Source organism: Eptesicus fuscus, chromosome 20 (assembly GCF_027574615.1).
Source record: "Eptesicus fuscus isolate TK198812 chromosome 20, DD_ASM_mEF_20220401, whole genome shotgun sequence".
Taxonomy (NCBI): domain Eukaryota; kingdom Metazoa; phylum Chordata; class Mammalia; order Chiroptera; family Vespertilionidae; genus Eptesicus; species Eptesicus fuscus.
In genome coordinates, this window is record NC_072492.1 from 35077380 (window position 1) to 35095262 (window position 17883).

General features: G+C 47.9%; 1 protein-coding gene across 3 annotated transcripts; it reads left to right on the plus strand.

The window, feature by feature from the left end:
* The first annotated feature begins 7345 nt into the window (after positions 1–7345).
* Positions 7346–16230, plus strand: AMZ2 (archaelysin family metallopeptidase 2). Of its 3 annotated transcripts, none has more exons than XM_054709943.1 (10): positions 7346–7400; positions 7909–7981; positions 8271–8361; positions 9093–9214; positions 9451–9733; positions 9991–10164; positions 10289–10417; positions 13509–13672; positions 14938–15114; positions 16036–16230. In XM_054709943.1, the coding sequence occupies exons 5-10, from the start codon at positions 9451–9453 to the stop codon at positions 16189–16191; spliced, it is 1083 nt and encodes a 360-aa protein (XP_054565918.1). In that variant the 5' UTR covers positions 7346–7400; positions 7909–7981; positions 8271–8361; positions 9093–9214; the 3' UTR covers positions 16192–16230. The 3 variants fall into 3 exon arrangements, with proteins under 3 accessions (XP_054565918.1, XP_054565917.1, XP_054565919.1); XM_054709942.1 differs by lacking the exon at positions 7346–7400 and adding an exon at positions 7411–7478; XM_054709944.1 differs by lacking the exon at positions 7346–7400 and adding an exon at positions 7411–7478 and having other exon boundaries at positions 9451–9712.
* Positions 16231–17883: the final 1653 nt, after the last annotated feature.

Here is a 17883-nt window from a genome sequence, read left to right on the forward strand (position 1 = left end):
TAAGGACCCCTCGGGGGATGTCTGACTGCCAGTTTAGGCCCGTTCCCTGGCAGTCGGACATCCCCTGAGGGGTCCCAGACTGCGAGAGGACACAGGTCGGGCTGAGGGACCCCTCCCCTCATTATAAGCACGAATTTCGTGCACCGGGCCTCTAGTATAATATAAAGAAAGTAAACAGCACAGAAAACCCTCCTTCTAGGGAGAGCCATTGTGACTACTTGGCAAACATCCTCTTTACACACACACACCCGTGCTGTGCTATAAATAGGCTCAAATTATATAGACTATTTTGAAAACTTTTAAAACACTCAGCAAGATCTTGGCGATATCCTTCTATGTTAATAAATATAGTGTGGGATCAGCCTTTTAAATGACTACCTAGTATATTATTACGAGATTTATTTGGCTGAACTGCTAAGGATGAGCATTCATTTTTGGGTTTTGGGGATTGTAGACAATGCTGTGATGTAGAGTGTTCCTTCTGGCAAAGGAATGAAATGCATGGAAGAGTCAGTATGTACAGTTTTTGAGGTTCCGTATGATCACAGTTATGTAACAAATGGGCCCACATCAATATCTAAAAGTTCAGCCATCGGCCACACAGGTTATGTCCGGGCAGAAGGACCAGGAGTGACTTTTTTCTTTTGTCTACTCTTCTGTCCTCCCAGATTTTTTATTATAAGCCTGTCTTACTATAATCTTCATTGCATTGACTCGAGTAGGAAGTTATTTTTCAGAGTTTTTTGGGTTTTGGATATGGGTTTTGTAGGGATGGTACATCTGCACTGCTAACAACTTGTTTTTTGTGAATCCTCACCTCCATTGATTTTTAGAGAGAGTGGAAGGGACGGGGAGAGACAGAGAAACATCAGTGTGAGAGAGAATCATTGACTGATTGCCTCCCACACATGCCCCCGCCCCCACCCCCAGGCCCAGGGATTGAGCCTGCAACCAAAGTACCTGCCCTTGACCGGAATTGAACCCAGGACCCTTCAGTCTGCAGGCCAACGCTCTATCCACTGAGCCAAACCGGCCAGGGAAGCAGAAATGTATTTCACATTGCACAAGGAATACGGGTTTTTTAGTCACTCAAGTGCCAACTCTGGCGATGCTCTCTTTCCCGTTTCCTCTGCTCCACACTTGGTCCTGTCACCGGCCACTCTCTGTCGTGTCTTCGTCTCCTCCGTCCTGTCCCTGAGTCAGCACCAGCTGGACCCCACCGGTGCTCAGTGGGCGTTGCTGACTGACTTGGAGGGTGAATTGGCGGCGGGGTGCTCATGGCTCATGGTCCTAGGGTGGCCCCCTCCGATGGCACCTGCATTGGACACAGCCTGGGCATCTGCACGTTGTGAGGAAGAAGCCTGGCGGGTCACACAGGGACAAGGAGGCCCGTCTAGCCTCAGACACATCAGAAGCCCTGGAGCGGGCAGCCATCTGTTCTCAGCTCCCAGCAAAGACCGGGCCAGAGGGAGGCTTGGTGCTTCTGGGCAGCAGCTCCAACCCCCCCCCCCCCCCCACCCCACCCCCTGAAGGTCTATAAGGACGCAGAGGATGTTTTCAGTTTTTCCATAGAGGTCACTGACTGAGTGGGCTCTCTATTATGTTTGGTTAGCGCTGAGACACTTCCTCTTTCGTCTGTGTCTCAGTTACGGCCTCCCCGCCCCCGCCTTCGTGGAGGCTGAAAAGGGGAACGTGGGAGAAAAGCTCAGAATTTCAGATGGAGCTTCAGCACGGGGACGGTCCTTCCCCGGTGGCTGGGGAAGTCGCCCCGGGGATCAACGGCACCCCCAGAGGTCACCGAGGCCACTTGACCTGCCCCTTCTTCCTCCCCTCAAGCCAACAGTCTGAGCTCCCACCCAAGGAGCCCTACATGCTGTGGAGGATTCTGGGGACCCCAATGCCTGTGTTTTGGGGGGAGTGACATTCTTAAAGTGAACACTAATGCCTGCTTTCGCTCATTTTGTGAGTGTACGGTACGCACTTGCAAGACAAATACGGAGACACTCGGAGGTGTCTGTGTAGACGCACACACAGGCACCGGATTGCGGGAGCTTTTGGAGACCGTTGGCACAGAAAACAGCCCAGATATCGGGGAACCGCAGAAGCGGCCGCGGCCCCAGAGGCCCGAGCCACTGCTTAGCACTCGGCAGCGTGATTGATGATAAGCATCTGTGTGCGCCAGTGAGCTGAAATAAAACTGTGACTGTTTGTTCCGGGAAACGGCAACCGAAGTCACAAATCATAAATAATGAAAGAGAGAAGAGTCCTCTTTTAACCTAATGGACTGGACGACTTTTTGCTTTGTGTTTCTGCTAATGGCCCGCTCTTCACACCACCGGGGCTGGCCCATTACCGGCAAACCAAGCCTCCGTGTGCAAGCAGGACAGGGTCCAAGAGAGCATTTGTGAGGAGCTTGTCTGGAGCTCGTGTTTTCCCTGGAAACCATCTTTCCAGGGTGACCGGTTCTCAGGTTCACTGCGTGGCGCCATTTAACCCCTACTGTCCCTGGGCGCTGGGCCTTTGAGGGCAGGAGGGAGAACTCTCGCTGTCCACCCACAGCCCTGGCTCTGAGTACCATTAAATGTGAGTTAACTTCCTCTTCCATCTTCCACCTCCCTTGTGGCACTCAGGTCCCTGTGCCCTAACCTGCAGCACAGCACCCTCCCCGTTCTCTGGGCTGCTCTCCTGCTGGGGGACTCTTGACCACAAATTCCCCACATGTCCCCACTTCCTGACCAACTAGGCTACCATTTCCTCCGTTCAGCCGGTACCGGGTCAGGGCTAAGAAGAAGCCGGCTAGCAGATAGGAATTCATGCCGGCAGGTGCGTGACTGAAACCCTCCTCCTGTTTTCTCATGTTAAAACGGGTTGGTTGTGACCCTTAAGAGTCATCGTGGGCAGTAAGGTCGAGGGGGTGTGGAAAGGGGGTTAGAAGTGCAGAATCTCCCCACACTCATGAGTGGGGCTACTCACACCACCCAGCTCCCAGAGCACTGGCAGTTAGTTAGGAAAGAATCCTTCCTTGGAACAACCGGGCTGGCTGCAGGGTCAGACACCGGGTACTCCATCTCCGCTCAGTGGTTTAGCTGGCTCTCTGGCCACCTCCGAGAAACTCCACAGTGGATACGCCACTCTCATGCACACAGAGCCATCAGCCAGCTTTTTGTGCCTCATGATGAAATCTCAACAGATAGCCAAGGGTTGCCAGACATTTGTGGAAAGTTCTAACATGGGGGGCGGGGGGGGCGGGGCGGGGAGAGCATAACAGAGCAAACAGCAGAATAAAACATTAAAAGTAGCACAGTTAATATCCACAGAGAGTTAGGAGGAGATATCTTACCCACTAAAGGAGAAAGGCTGCAAAATAAACAATCAGAACAAGAAAGGGCTTTTGGCTATTGGAGAATACAATGTTTGAAAATAAATATTCAAAAGAAAAGGAAGAAATAGTTGATGAAAACTTCAGAAAATAGTACAAAATGATATATGGAAACTATGAAAGATAAAAAAAAAAATCAGAGGAAACTCCCACATCCAGAAAAAAAAATGGAGAGAAGGAAATTGTAAACAAATATTATGAGAAAAATTCTTAGAATGGAAGGGTAAGTCTTAAGATTGAAGGGCCCACTGAGTGAGCAACAAAATAAATGGGAAAAAGGCCCAGACCAGGGCACATCTTTAAAAAAACATATAAACGTTAAAATCTCAGAGTTCTTCTGAACTCTAAGGATAAAGGGAAGTCCCTGAGATCTTCCTTAAAAAAGCAGGTAACATACAAATGATTAGGAATAAAAAATAGCATTATTAGAAGTGAGAAGAAAATGAAACAAACTCTTCATAATTTTGAGGGAAAAAGATTATCAACCTAAAATTCCATACCAATCCAGGGAAACTCACAGTCAAGTATGAGGGTAGAATAAAACTATTTTCACATATGCAAGATTTCACAATATTTATCTCTATGTATCTTTATTTCTAACTAGAGGCCCAGTGCACAAATTCGTGCACCAGTGGGGTCCCTCGGCCTGACCTGCGCCCTCTCGCAATCCGGGACCCCTCAGGGGATGTCAGATAGCCTGTTTCGGCCCGATCCAGACAGGAGGGAGCCCAATTCTATGCGTTGAGCGTCTGTCCCCTGGTGGTCAGTGCATGTCATAGCGACTGGTCAACTGGTCGTTTGGTCACTTAGGCTTTTATATATATAGATGGTTCTGGGAAAGAGGAGGGGGGGTGTGCTATTTGCAATCAAAGGTGAAAAAAGAAACAAAAAAACAACAACAGGAGGGCACGCAATTTAAGAAACAGGGGATCCAACAGAGTAGGGTGTCCTTGCAGTCCCAGGGTGATAACCCAGAGAGGGTCAGTTCAGATTGGGACAGGGGGATGGAGAGCTCCAGAATGGAGTTTCCCACAAAAAGAAAAAAATGGAACCAACGTGCTTGGGCTATGTAGAAAATATTATTGACAAGAAGTGATGAAGCATTAAAAAAAAAAAAAAAGAATTAAGAGAGATCATCAGACACTAAGCAAATGAATCTCTTATAATTAAAAAACAAATAACAGGAATGATTATGAACTCCAGGCAAAAAGTAAAGAGTTCTACAAGAAAGAGGGCAAAGCCATTGTCTACTACTTGGTTCTTTGGTGAGCAATGTTTGCATGATCATCGTAAACTATACACTGACTCCAGAGTCGATCAAAATATGTGATGTAAGTACATTGAGAAGAATGAGAGGTGGAAAGTGGGAGGGTGTAGGAGAGTTCAGTCCCCATCTATCATGGCAATAAATCAACAGGTACTACCTTAAGTCAACAGATCCAGAAATCTCATTACACACCCACTGCTTAGAAAGCTAAATACCAGGGAAACAGTTGAGGAGCTGACATCGGAAGCCCCTTGGGACCTGACCTGTGGGGTGGGGGCTGCTACTTTTCATTACAACCCCGTCAGTACCATTTCGCTTTTAACAACATGTACTTGGATATTTTCATATACTTAGTCATTCTTAAATGAAACCAAAGAACTATGGGAAAGTGAATGATAGATTGCTTATTAATCCAAATGAATTTGTAATTAGTGGAATGACAGGGTGAGTAAAATTCAGAGACTGTACAGAAAATGGATTGGGGGAGGCTGAAGGGCCACAATTAAAACCTGAGTTTATACTGATAGGTTTTAATGGCACTATGGTTGTTTATGAAAGTGTACTGGGTTTTAGAAAATATCCACTAAAGTATTTAGGAGTAAAGGGACATCATATCTGTAGCTTACTCTCAAATAGTTCAGGAAAAAAATTATATATATATATATATATATATATATATATATATATATAGAGAGAGAGAGAGAGAGAGAGAGAGAGAGAGAAAGAGAGAGAGAGAGAGAGAGAGAGAGAAAGCAAATGAGGTAAAATGTTAACAGTTGGGGAATCTGGATGAAGTAATTCTTTTTTTTTTTAAATATATTTTATTGATTTTTTACAGAGAGGAAGGGAGAGGGATAGAGAGTTAGAAACATCGATGAGAGAGAAACATCCACCAGCTGCCTCCTGCACACCCCCTACGGGGGATGTACCCGCAACCAAGGTACATGTCCTTGACCGGAATCGAACCTGGGACCTTTCAGTCCGCAGGCCGATGCTCTATCCACTGAGCCAAACCGGTTTCGGTGAAGTAATTCTTTATATAGTAATTCTTTATACTATTCTTGCTGCTTTTCTGTAAGCTTGAAATTATTTCAAAATAGCTTTGTCAACTTAATAGGTAAGAAAAAGCATTAGAGTGGTTATCGTTTTATTATAATTATTAGTGAAATTGAACACGTTAATGAATGATTCAAATTGTCTGTCTGTGTCCTTTGCTCATTTTACATTTATGTTCTTTGCTCTTCCCTATTGCTTTGTAAAGCCATTTTTAAATCCGTCATTTGCCATGTATATGTTGCATTTCTCTCCTGCTTTCTGTAGCCTTCTAATTTTGTTACAAATGTTCTTTTTTAACCTTGGACAGTGTATGTTTCCTTGCCGGAGCTTTGGAAAAGGATTTTGGATGAAGAAACACCAGAGTATGGTAAAATGTCCTGAACTTCAAAAGAATAGAGGTTACTACTGTGTAGTGGTAGGACAGTGGCTTAGAAATGAAACACACGGCTTAGGAGCGTATATGAGTGAAGGTTGAGAGGTGAGAAGTGAGGACCAGGGAGGAAACGTTGGGTCTCCCTTAAGGGGAAGGTCTTGGAAGAGAATCTAATGGAACGGGGCTTCCTTTGTAGGAAGCGGCTCCGAGGAACTGAATGGAGTGCCTGGGACAAACCTGGGGAGGAACGGACTGAGCTGGACAGGAAGGAGGGTCTGGGGGAGGCTGGGCTTGTTTGGAGGGGCAGGGAGTGGGGTGCCCATGTGGTCACGGTTTGTCCTTGGCAGCACTCGGTGGCATTAGCCGGCCTGACCATCCACCATGTCCTAACGTTTGATGGCCACTGGGATGCACAGGGGGCGGTGGACGGGCGGGTCGGAGGGGCCTCTGCTTTGACACACTCGGCTTCCAGGGCTGAAGGGAGCCTTGGGGACCAGGGCGCTCTCCTCTCCTCTTCCCTGTGCGGCCCGCGAGGCCCGGAAGGGTAAGCGGCCTCCCCGAGGCCACAGAGCTACCTCAGCCCTGACGTCCATTCCCAGCCTCGCTCCGGCAGACGCAGGAGACACCGCGGGACGCCTCCCCAGGGTGGAGAGAACCCCCGCCGGCGTCATCGGGCCCGGACACCGCCTCCGCGCCGCCCGCCCTCGGCGCGCTGCACCTGCTCGTCGCGGTTGCGGCCGGCGCTTCCGTGCGCCCCACCGCTGCAGTCGCTGCAGCCAAATAAAGGGAAAGTACAGGGGTGGCGGCGCCGGGGAGCGCGTGCTGCGGCTGTGCGTCAGCCTCCGGTCACGGCTGACTTATTTGGGGCCAGGCTGGTTAAATTAGTCACTTTTCAAACCCACGGCCCGCCGAGCACAGTCACAAACATGCAAACCCGACAACCCCGGCGCGGCCCCAGGGGAAACCGCGGCCTCGACGAAGGGCGAGGCCTCGCTCCGGCGTCCCCCCCCCCCCCCGGCCCAGCGCGGCCCTTAGGGACTAGAGGCGGCGCCCCGCGAGGGCCCCGGGAGGAAGGGCGACCGCGGGGGCTGGTTCCCCCAGGCGACCCTCTTGTGCTCTGGGCGACCAGGGCAGCGCTTGTTAGGACTCGGACCCGTCGCGGGGAGACAGCTGCACGCGAAGGGGCGTGGCGAGGGCGTGGCGGGACCCAGGGGCGGGGCCTTGCGCGAGGGGGCGGGGCAAGGGGCAGAGCGCAATGCGCAAGCGCGCAGGGCCCGCCGCGGTTGGCGGGCGGTCTGGCGACGGGGAGCCCGGGCGGGGTGCAGGTACCGCGGCGGCGGCGTCGTTCCCGGGCCTGGGCCCCTGGGCTGCGCCACCGGGTTGCAGCGAAGGGGGCGGTCGCGGTCGGTGCTGAGGGATGAGGCTGTGGGAGGGGCAGCCGCGGCGGAAGCTGGGAGGACTGCGGGGGCGGAGGTGTCTCCGGGGAGGAAGGCCCGGCCTGTGCGGAGGCTCCTCTGGGAGAGGAGACGTAGCGAGAGTCCCCGGGGAATCCCCCTCCGCCCCCAGTCGGGGACCCCGTCGCGCCCCCTATAGCAACTGGCGCCTGGGGCAACCGGGACAAGCCCCAGGCGCCAGTTGCTATAGGCAACCGGCTCTGGTGACCCGCTTGTCCCGGTTGCCCGGGTTGTGCTGGTTTAGAGCTGGCAGGGTCGCAGGCCCGCAGCCCACCGGGGCGACCCTGTCCTGCCCCCTGAGGCTCCACCCAGAGTAGGTCCGGGAGACTTTTTAATATTGGGCTTTTTTTTTTTTTTAACTCTACCTGTTTGATATTAGGGTGAAGGCACCCCGCACACTTTCCCGACCAAGCCCTGACGTGTGAACACTTCGATGGGAAGTGTTCCTGAAGGTAGGGAGAATACAGGAGGGCACATCTTGCCTCATATTTTGTCCCATTTCAGCCCAGCTGTGGGGCGGTGAGGGTGATTCTGTGCTCTGATCCGAGCTTTGACACTAGGGACCAGTTTGGGAATTTCTCCCACACTCTAAACCCCAGGATTCAGATATCCAGCCAGAACAGCCATGGACTTAAATTTTCCCATCAGTTGTCTATAAGCTGGAAAAATCTACAGATAGTTAGAAAATATGATAGGTTCCAGACATAAATGTCCTGTTTTTTCCCTTCCTAACTCACAAAGCCTCGTGGTGGAACAGCTGTGTGCCCCATTCAAAGGGAAGGATGGAAGCTCTACCTTAAAAACAGGATGTGAGCGGACGAGACCTGTCATTGTGAGTCTGGCTTCTGCTTGTCACTGATGTCTTCCCCAGGGTGACATGACCTCGTGACCATAACCCTAAGTGGCTGCAGTTCAGGTACAGAACTGGCCGTTCTTACATTGCTTCTCTCTTTGGTCTTGGACACCTTTGAGTCACATTGGGAAGGATGAGTATTTCTCATGTGGCCTTAATGAGTCAACTCAAAATACCGCTGTTATTACCCAGATGACAGAAGGGAATTAGAAATCAGGTCACGCTCTTATGGATTACCACCAGTTTTTATAATGGGGTCAGGTTCCATAAGAGATGGAGGAATGATTTCTTTTTTCCCCGCTTTGTCAGATACCCTTCCCAGTAAATTGATTGAAAACGGGGAAAGCAAACTGTACTTTGGTGTGGCCCCTCTAAGGCATAAGTACTGTATTTTTCCGTGTATAAGACACCCCCATGTATAAGACACCCCCCACTTTTCCAACCCAAAATTGAGAAATCAACATTTTAAACATTTTGCTAGTTTTCCTCTTAAGGCCGCCTTCTTTTTTTTGGCATCTTAAGGAGTTGTTCTTCCTGTTTTCTCCATTGTCTGGTCATACACTCAGTGGGAGGAGGTCCAAATTGTCTCTCTGCAGCTCTATTTCCATGCTCTTCTGCATAGCTGATGACATTCAGTTTGAATTTTGCAGAGTAAGACAATCACTTACCGGCATTTATCTTTTTATTTTTTGCCATCTTTATGGGCTCAGAACGCTCAGGTCCCTGTGGACTCTCCACCTCCACTCGCACTCTCCACCTCCACCTCCAATTACGGCATCAGCTGACATCAGGAACAATAAGGCCTGTGATCGGAGGAAGCCTGTTTGACAAGGTATGGGCAGCTACGCACCTGCACGGCTCCCTCCGTGGCTGACTTCCGTGTATAAGACACTCCTCGATTTTCAGTCTAACAATTTTAGAAAAAAATAGTGTCTTATACACGGAAAAATACGGTAGTCAGACATTCCATTTTGGGAGAAATTAGAGACGTATGTGGAGGATAGATAGATTGAAGTCTCCGGGGTGGATATCACATTTTATGTTTGACGAGCTCGGTCTTCTTGGTAGATGAAAACAGTACGGCACTCGGAACAGACACTTAGAACAGCTCTGATCTCAAAGAACCCAGCACTTGTGTCCCAGTATGAGAAGTTCGATGCTGCAGAACGGCGTTTGATGAACGAAGCCTTCCAACCAGCCAGTGATCTCTTCAGGCCCATCATCTTGCATTCTCAGTCCGATTGGATCACGTCCCATCCTGAGCCTCCCCAAGACTTTGAAGAGTTTTTCAGCGATCCTTCCAGAAAGACACCCTCTCGAGAGAAACACAGTATTTATATACAGTGCATTGGTATATACTGTCATATGCTGCGTTTCGTTTGGTTGTGCTGTGGCAGTTTGGGCTGTTCATCTCATTCAGTAGTGGAAGTTTTTAGCCAAACTGCCTTAAGAGAAGATACTGTGTTTCTAAATCATATTTGTGTTACTGAATGATAGAGGTGTTTCGAAAATTTAGATTTAATTGGTTTCTAGTTCCAATCCATAATTATAGACAGAGTGTTTTAATCATCCTAACGTCTGTCTTTTAACTTTTCTTCCATATTATAGGATCTCTAGGAAATACCAGAACTGTCAGTGAAGAATATGTGAAATGGCTCAAGGGCTACTGTGAAGCATTTTTCTATGGCTTGACAGTGAAACTCCTAGAACCAGTTCCTGTCTCTGCAACAAGGTGTGCCTTTAGAGTCAATGACAACACGAAGAACCTCCAAATACATGCAGGTGAATTAAACAACTTCACAATTTTAATTGAGTCAGGATGTGGAGAGAGATAGATAGATATAGATATAGATATAGATATAGATATAGATATAGATATAACACATGTACATATCTTTTTGAATAGGGCACATCCTGCACTTCTTAAAAAAGAAGAAACCTGAAGATGCCTTCTGCATTGTGGGAGTAACAATGATTGACCTTTACCCGAGAGACTCCTGGAATTTTGTCTTTGGACAGGCCTCTTTGACAGATGGTATTCCTTTTTGGCATTGTTTGTAGAAACTTTCTGAACTTGAGAATATTGGAAGATGCTGAAAAAGGGAAAAAAATCCCATTATAATTTTGATGAAGGATATTTGAGCTCTCATTAACGTCAGTGAAAATCTTGCTTAATTGTGTGGGTTTTTTTTTACTTTTTGTAGTCATTTTGCATAGATGGAATAGCCACAGATTGCTTTATAAGTGTGTGCTTGTCCTGTGTGTTATTTTATTTTAAAAGAAATTAATTTGTTATTTTTATTTTTAAAAGTAAACTTCAGTCTGTGATTGGAGATATAGTAAACTTTGACTCATTAGAAACCCTGCATGGTAATATTGAGGGTGGGCAAGGATCCAGAAGAAAATCATATTTTTTGCCTATTTTTTAAAAATATATTTTTATTGATTTCAGAGAGGAAGGAAGAGGGAGAGAGAGAAACATCCACAATGAGAGTGAATCATGGATCAGCTGCCTCCTGCAAGTCCACAACTGGGGATCAAGCCCACAACCCTGGCATGTGCCCTTGACCAGAATCGAACCTGGGACCTTTCAGTTCACAGGCCGACGCTCTATCCACTGAGCCAAACCAGCTAGGGCGCCTTTTTTTTTTTTTTTTTTTTGTCTTCACTTCTGTTCTCCTACTCATCCATTTTTTAAAAAAATCTTCACTTGAGGATATATTTATTGATTTGGGAGGGAGGGAGGGAGAGAGGAATGGAGGGAGGGAGATCGGTTGCCTCCCGTATGTACCCCAACTGGGGATTGAATCTGTAACCTAGGAATTGTTTGGGACAACATTCCAACCAATTGAGCCACCCAGCCAGGGCCCTCATGTCCATTTTTGCTCTTATTTCTCTTCCCTTCTCCCCAGGCTCAGGGACCCGTTTGAAGGGGAAAGGTCCAAAGAACTAAGGGGAGTGGTTGTCCATGAGTGTTTTGGGGATGGTGGGCAAGTACCAGGACTGTGCTTTATGATACCAAGTGTATGGCCTGTCTGGATCACATTAGCCTCCCTCTGACAAATGTTTCTATTAGCTGTCTCCTCTTACCCATACATCAGAAGTAGGGGCCCAGGGCACTACCTCTTCATCCTCAATTCTCTATTATCTTATGGCCCCACTCTCCCCATGACCCTACCAATGCACTCTTGGAGACTTGGGTCACTGCTGTGTTCCTGAGTTGCACTGCCTTTCTATCAAAAATGCACTTGTATGAGCTAAATTGTTTTCTCTCCTTTTATTTTTAACCTGGTAGAGATGGAAAATTTTTAAAAAATTAAAACTATTTATGTAGATACTAGAGGCCTGATGCACGAAATTTGTGCAAGGGGCTCGGCCCTCGCAGCCGTGGCTGTCCTGGCTTCGTCCGGAAGGTATTCCGGTTGTCCGGTCTAATTAGCGTATTACGCTTTTATTATTATAGATTGCTGGCTAATTTATCTTGTACATTTGAGGAGGTCAGGAAGCATTCCTCCAAAATGTTTCTACTTTAATTTTCTTCAGTTTCATAAATATTGCATCACATACAAGAAATAGTAGCAAGCTAGCAGCATTGATCTGCCAAGTTTACAAAGTGACTTTATTCTCTCAGGCTTACAAAGATTTGTGCTTTTAAACTGAGAAATGTTTAATTATACAGAAAACAGCCTTCTGTCTGTACAATCATTAGGAAGCGTGCCTCCGAGATGTTCTTACTAAAGGTATTGCAGTAAAACACGCCCACACTTTTTGGCCTGAGGAGGTTACTTGTGACACATGAGTAGATTCAGTTTTCTTTTTTTTTTTTTTTTTATTTTATTTTATATATTTTATTGATTTTTTACAGAGAGGAAGAGAGAGGGATAGAGAGTTAGAAACATCGATGAGAGAGAAACATCGATCAGCTGCCTCCTGCACACCCCCCTCCGGGGATGTGCCCGCAACCAAGGTACATGCCCCTGACCGGAATCAAACCTGGGACCCTTGAGTCCGCAGGCCGACGCTCTATCCACTGAGCCAAACCGGTTTCGGCTAGATTCAGTTTTCTTAACTTCCAGAATGTTTTCTTCTCCCTAAATTTCAAATACCAGTGGACACTTTCCAAGGAAGATTCTTTCTGAATCAAGTTGGATCAGACAAACTTACTATGAAATCATTTCCGTAACAAAAAGGCTCCTTATGACTTTCAAATAAGAACTGGGAGAGAGGCCTAAATAAAAGTGGGAATGTAAACAAGTCAGATTATAAGGCAATCCTCATTAGAATGAGTTGAAAATCATGCTCTGTCCTCCATGTGTGTGAAGGTTTAGACAAGCCTAAGACCTAACACAGGAAGTCCGTTACAAGAAGGTTTATTCTGGACCCCTGACTCCAGCCCCGTAATAAGGTGGTGCTGTGCTTAAGGAGCGGGAGGAGGGGAAGAGGTTCTGTCTGTTGTCTAAAGGCCCTGGCATGGCCTCAGGGGCGTGGCCTGAGGGAAGGAAAGGCCCCCTCACTGACACATAGGTCATGGAGATCTGTTTATCGTGGGGTTTAAAAATTGATTTCAGAGAGGGATGGAGAGGGGGAGAGAGAGAAACATCAATGAAGAGAGAGCCATTGATCAGCTGCCTTCTGCACACCCCACACTGGGGATCGAGCCCGCAACCTGGGCCTGTGCCCTGACTGGGAATTGAACCTGACCTCCTGGTTCATAGGTCCACGCTCAACCACTGAGCCATGCTGGCTGGGCTTTTTATAGTGTTCTTAAAGAGAAAAATCGTGAGCATGTGTTGTTCATGTGATCATTTTCACCGCTCTTTCTGGAGTACTTGATTTGGACTATTCTTTGAGAAAAAGACTTCTTTTGTGGGAAAACCAAACCCTCCATAACTTCCAGTTTGTCAAGAATTTGACCTCAAGACGATTGAGCTTTATAAGGCAGGACACATTGGATAGTAGAAGAGAGTTTTGAGAGGAAAATCTGGGGCCAAGTCCTCCTTTGTCTTGGCAAACTGAAGCATATTGGACTCTGTGAAGGCAGGGGTACAGACAGACACGCACCCCCTGGCCGGACGCCCTTCAGGAATCTTACTGTCATTCTGCTGTCGCTTGTCCTCTCTCCGTAGGCGTGGGGATATTCAGCTTTGCCAGGTATGGCGGTGACTTTTACAGCTCAGGCTACAAAGGCAAGGTGAAGGCGCCGCAGAGGCGATCTTCGCATGACTATTCGGCGTTTGATAACTATTACACTCCTGACGTGACTAGTGTTTTGCTGCTTCGGTCCTGCAAGGTGAGTTGTTTACAGAATCTAACAGGATTATTAGTAAAGAGGTCTTAACTCCCTCCACTGCACATCCACACTCCTCCAGGTAATATCATCGATGAGCTTGAATCACTTGTCTACTTTTGGTGGCTGTTGCTTGACTGAAATAATAGATACCTTAATATTGAAATGTACAGTATCTGTGCCCGTTTTTTTTGTCCTATTAGTTATACGCAGCGTTGGCTGTGCCTACATCCTCACCATTAGTTTAATTCCGGAATTCTGTGTGAGTAGGTAGCCCACCCTTTCAGGCTGCTGTTGGCCATCAGGGAAAGCTGCCTTCCTGGGGCCTGGAGGGTTAAGGAGGATGGCCTTGCTCTTGGTCTCCAGGCTCCCTCCTACTGACAGTTCCTGATGTCTCTCCTTCCCCTCCCCCCCACGCCATGCTCCTGGGGAAGCCTGTCTCCTCGTATGGACGTAGGCTTTTCCGCTTCTGCCAGTACTATCTGTGGGGTTTGAGACCATCACCTCGTAGAGCAGTGTTTTCAGTGAACATTCCCTGCATCGTCACCTCGGTGCTTGTTAACGTGCAGGTCAAGCCCCTCCTTCCAAACCCACTGACATAGCATCTCTGGGGGAAGGGCCCAGGCTCTCACCCAGCGGCAGTCTCACCACCAGGCATCATTTGGCCACGAGGGGGGATAGTTCTGGTTGTCACCGTTGGGGAGTGGGTGCTATTGGCATCTAGTAGGGAGAGGCCAGGGGTGCTGCTAAGCATCCTTCAGGGCACAGGATAGCCTCCTTCCCCAAGAATGTTCCCACCCAAAGTATCAGTGGTGTCGAAATTGAGAAACCCTGGTCCGGTAATCAAGTGGTTAAGTGAAGTGAGGAAAGCAGGAAGACATTTAAGGAAATGAGGGGTTGCCCTAACTGGTTTGGCTCAGTGGATAGAGCGTCGGCCTGCGTACTCAAGGGTCCCAGGTTCGATTCCGGTCAAGGGCATGTACCTTGGTTGCGGGCACATACCCAGTAGGGAGTGTGCAGGAGGCAGCTGATCGATGTTTCTAGCTCTCTATCCCTCTCCCTTCCTCTCTGTAAAAAATCAATAAAATATATTTAAAAAAAAAAAAAGGAAATGAGGGGTTAAGTCTTCGGGCAGATTGAAGTCTTGGGGACGATGGTAAGGGAGTTGATTCCTACAAATCTATTTCTGAGAAAAGTAGGGAAAAGCAGGGGTGTGTAACTTACTGTTGGTGGTGGCTCTGTAAAGCCTCGGTGTGAATGTCTTGCAGACTTTAACCCACGAGATTGGACACATATTTGGACTTCGACACTGCCAGTGGCTTGCGTGCCTAATGCAAGGCTCCAACCACTTGGAAGAAGCTGACCGGCGCCCCCTGGATCTGTGCCCGATCTGTTTACGCAAGTTGCAATGTGCTATTGGCTTCAACATTGTAGAAAGATACAAAGTAAATGGGGGTGGGGTCCCCAAAAGGGAGGAGTGGTTATATAAATAGCAAACTATGATCTTATATTAGGCCCTTCTCTGGAGCTGTCATTTATCAGAGGAAATTAGTGCAGAGATAAGCAGGAAGCTGTGGTTAAAAAAAGGAGAGAGAAATATCCTCCTTAAAAACTTGACTTGCCTCTGAGTGCCTTACACTTGTAGTTCATGAGCAATGGTGGAAGAGGTTTCTGCATTTGCCGTTCATTTATGACAAGAGAACCTGAATCTTCAGAACAGAGTAAATGTTGATGTGTGTGCAAAGTTCCTTTTTAAAAACGATAAAAATGTGGAGATGATTCACCTTACCAAATATGGGACAGAGGTATAGTTATTAGGAGGAAAAGATGATTTTGAGAAGGGAGAGGGAAAATATATAGTCTCAGCATGTGTGAAGGTATGTGTGTCCTCACCTGCCCACAAACATCAAAACTACTCATGGTACAACTACCCATTCAGGTAACTGCATTACACATCCACATGTACCTTCATATGTCTACTCTTAGCTGTGAGTACACTTAACCTATGTGTATGCATTCACATCAAATCAAAAGCATAGTTTAATGCCTTGTGGACATTTAGCAAATTGAGAAAACAATATTCTCCCACCCTAAAAAACTGCGAGGATTAGTGTATTTATTTTTCATCTTTTCTCCTATGCATATTTGACTGTAATTTATCATCATAGCATATTTGGGTGTATATTCGTTCACTCAGTATGTTAGCTAAGTGTTCTTTTCATATTCATAACCATCTTTATCAAATGGAACATCTTTATGGGTAATCTAAGTCACTGATTCAGAGAATCTGATTTAGAAGCCAGTGTTTTGCCTAAAACTATTTGCTGTGCTTTGTTAAAATATTAACCTCTTTTCTTCTTTTCAAGGCACTGGTGAGGTGGATTGATGATGAATCTGCTGACACGCCCCGAGTTACTCCGAAACATGGTCGTGATGGTAATGTGAGTTTGCCCAAACCTGTGGAAGCCTTTAAGGAGTGGAAAGAGTGGATAATAAAATGCCTTGCTGTTGTCCAAAAATAAGAACCTTCAAATAGGAGTAATTAAAATACTTGCACATTATGCTTTCTTTTGTATGGAGTGTTTCATTGGAATAAACTGTTTACTGATCCTGCCCTGTATCATGGTGTAAGCATGACTTATATGCACTGGGAACCCCAAAATATTGATGTCACTCACTTGATTGCGATATTCTCTTTATTGCTGTGGTCTGGAACCGGACCCCCAATATCTCTAAGGTATGCCTGTAGTTACAATGCTAAATGAACTCTTGGCCGGGCAGAGGTGTGGTATTGGGGTTACAATTATTTAGACAATATGTAATGCCCATTTGTACCTACTCTGCACTGTGAGAGCAGGAAAAAGATCTGTTGAAGAAACAAGTTATTTAGTCTTTAAAAGTTGGACAAACATGAGTTTTATGTAACAGGCATTTATTCAGCAACCATCACCTGAATGCTGTGTATAACTAGTGGGTTGTGTGTACCTTTGGGCAATTTCTTAGGGTTCAGATTTGTTTACTGCAACTATATTTTATGCCCTATCCGTAATCTCTGTAGTTGCTAAACATGAAATCCATGTAAGTTTTGCTCTGCAAATGCTGAATGGAGAAAATTAAGTGAATCCGAAATGCTGTGCACTTTGGTGCGGGTGGAATTAGTAGTATCTCTCGGGTCAAGGGAAGGATTAAGAGTTAACATTTCATTCCGCCAAGACTGTGAAGGGGGTGGGGCGGTGGTTTACATAAATAGAAGGTGGCAAAGATCCTTCTTAGAGTCTAGTCGCCCAGCTTTTTCTTGGGGCCGCAAATTCGAACCCTCAGAGGACCCGGGGGCGGGCTGGTATCCTCTTGGGAGCGAGCGTGCCAAACCCCGGCCGGCCGAGCTGGCCCTCCGCCGGCCCTGCCCCCACAGGAAGCGGCGTAGCGGTCCGTGCGGTGCCGGAGCGGGGAGCCCGGACCAGCAGCTGGGAGCCGTGGCGTCTCAGCTGCTCCCCGCCGGCCGACGCCGGGACTTCCTCCCCCGGCGGCCGGGCCGGAGCGCAGGCTGTGACTCCGCCTCCCCGGGCTGGGACCTCCGCCGCCGCCGGGAGCTCTGGCCGCGCCCACGTGTCCCGGCTCCAGTCGGGGCACCCCCCGGAGGCCTCGGGAAACCCGCGTGGCGAGGCCGCCGCCGAGCAGTAAGTGGAATCCCGTCACGGGGAGCGTTTGCGGCTGAAGTCCCTCCCTCCGCCCGGGGGTAATCCAGAGCGGAGCCGCCCCCTGCAAATGTAATGAGCCGCCTGCGTACGGAATTAGTGTTCCCGGTAGCCACGGGAGCCAATACCGAGGAAGCGGGTGAAATGCATTTCAGCTTAGTTATGCATTTTATTTAATTCAGCATATCCAAACTGTTGTTCCAACGTGTGGTGCGTGCACCCATTTCTGAGATATTTACGTTCTGTTTTCGTCCTGAGTCTTCAGATTCTGGCTGTTTTACGCAAACAGCGCGGCTCAGTTACAGGGCACATTCCAGGTGCCCCCACTAGGACCGCCTTGTGGTCTCCGTGGAAGGATGTGCCTGTGAAGTTGAATTAATGGGAGAAAACAACTTTCTTTAAGGAAAAGGGCCTGCGCCGCCCCCCCCCCCCCCCCCCCCGGGCAGTACAGTGAGTGTGGACCTTCAGGCAGCAGGTGTGAACCCCGGCAGGGCCTCTGGCTTGGCCCTGGCTCACCTC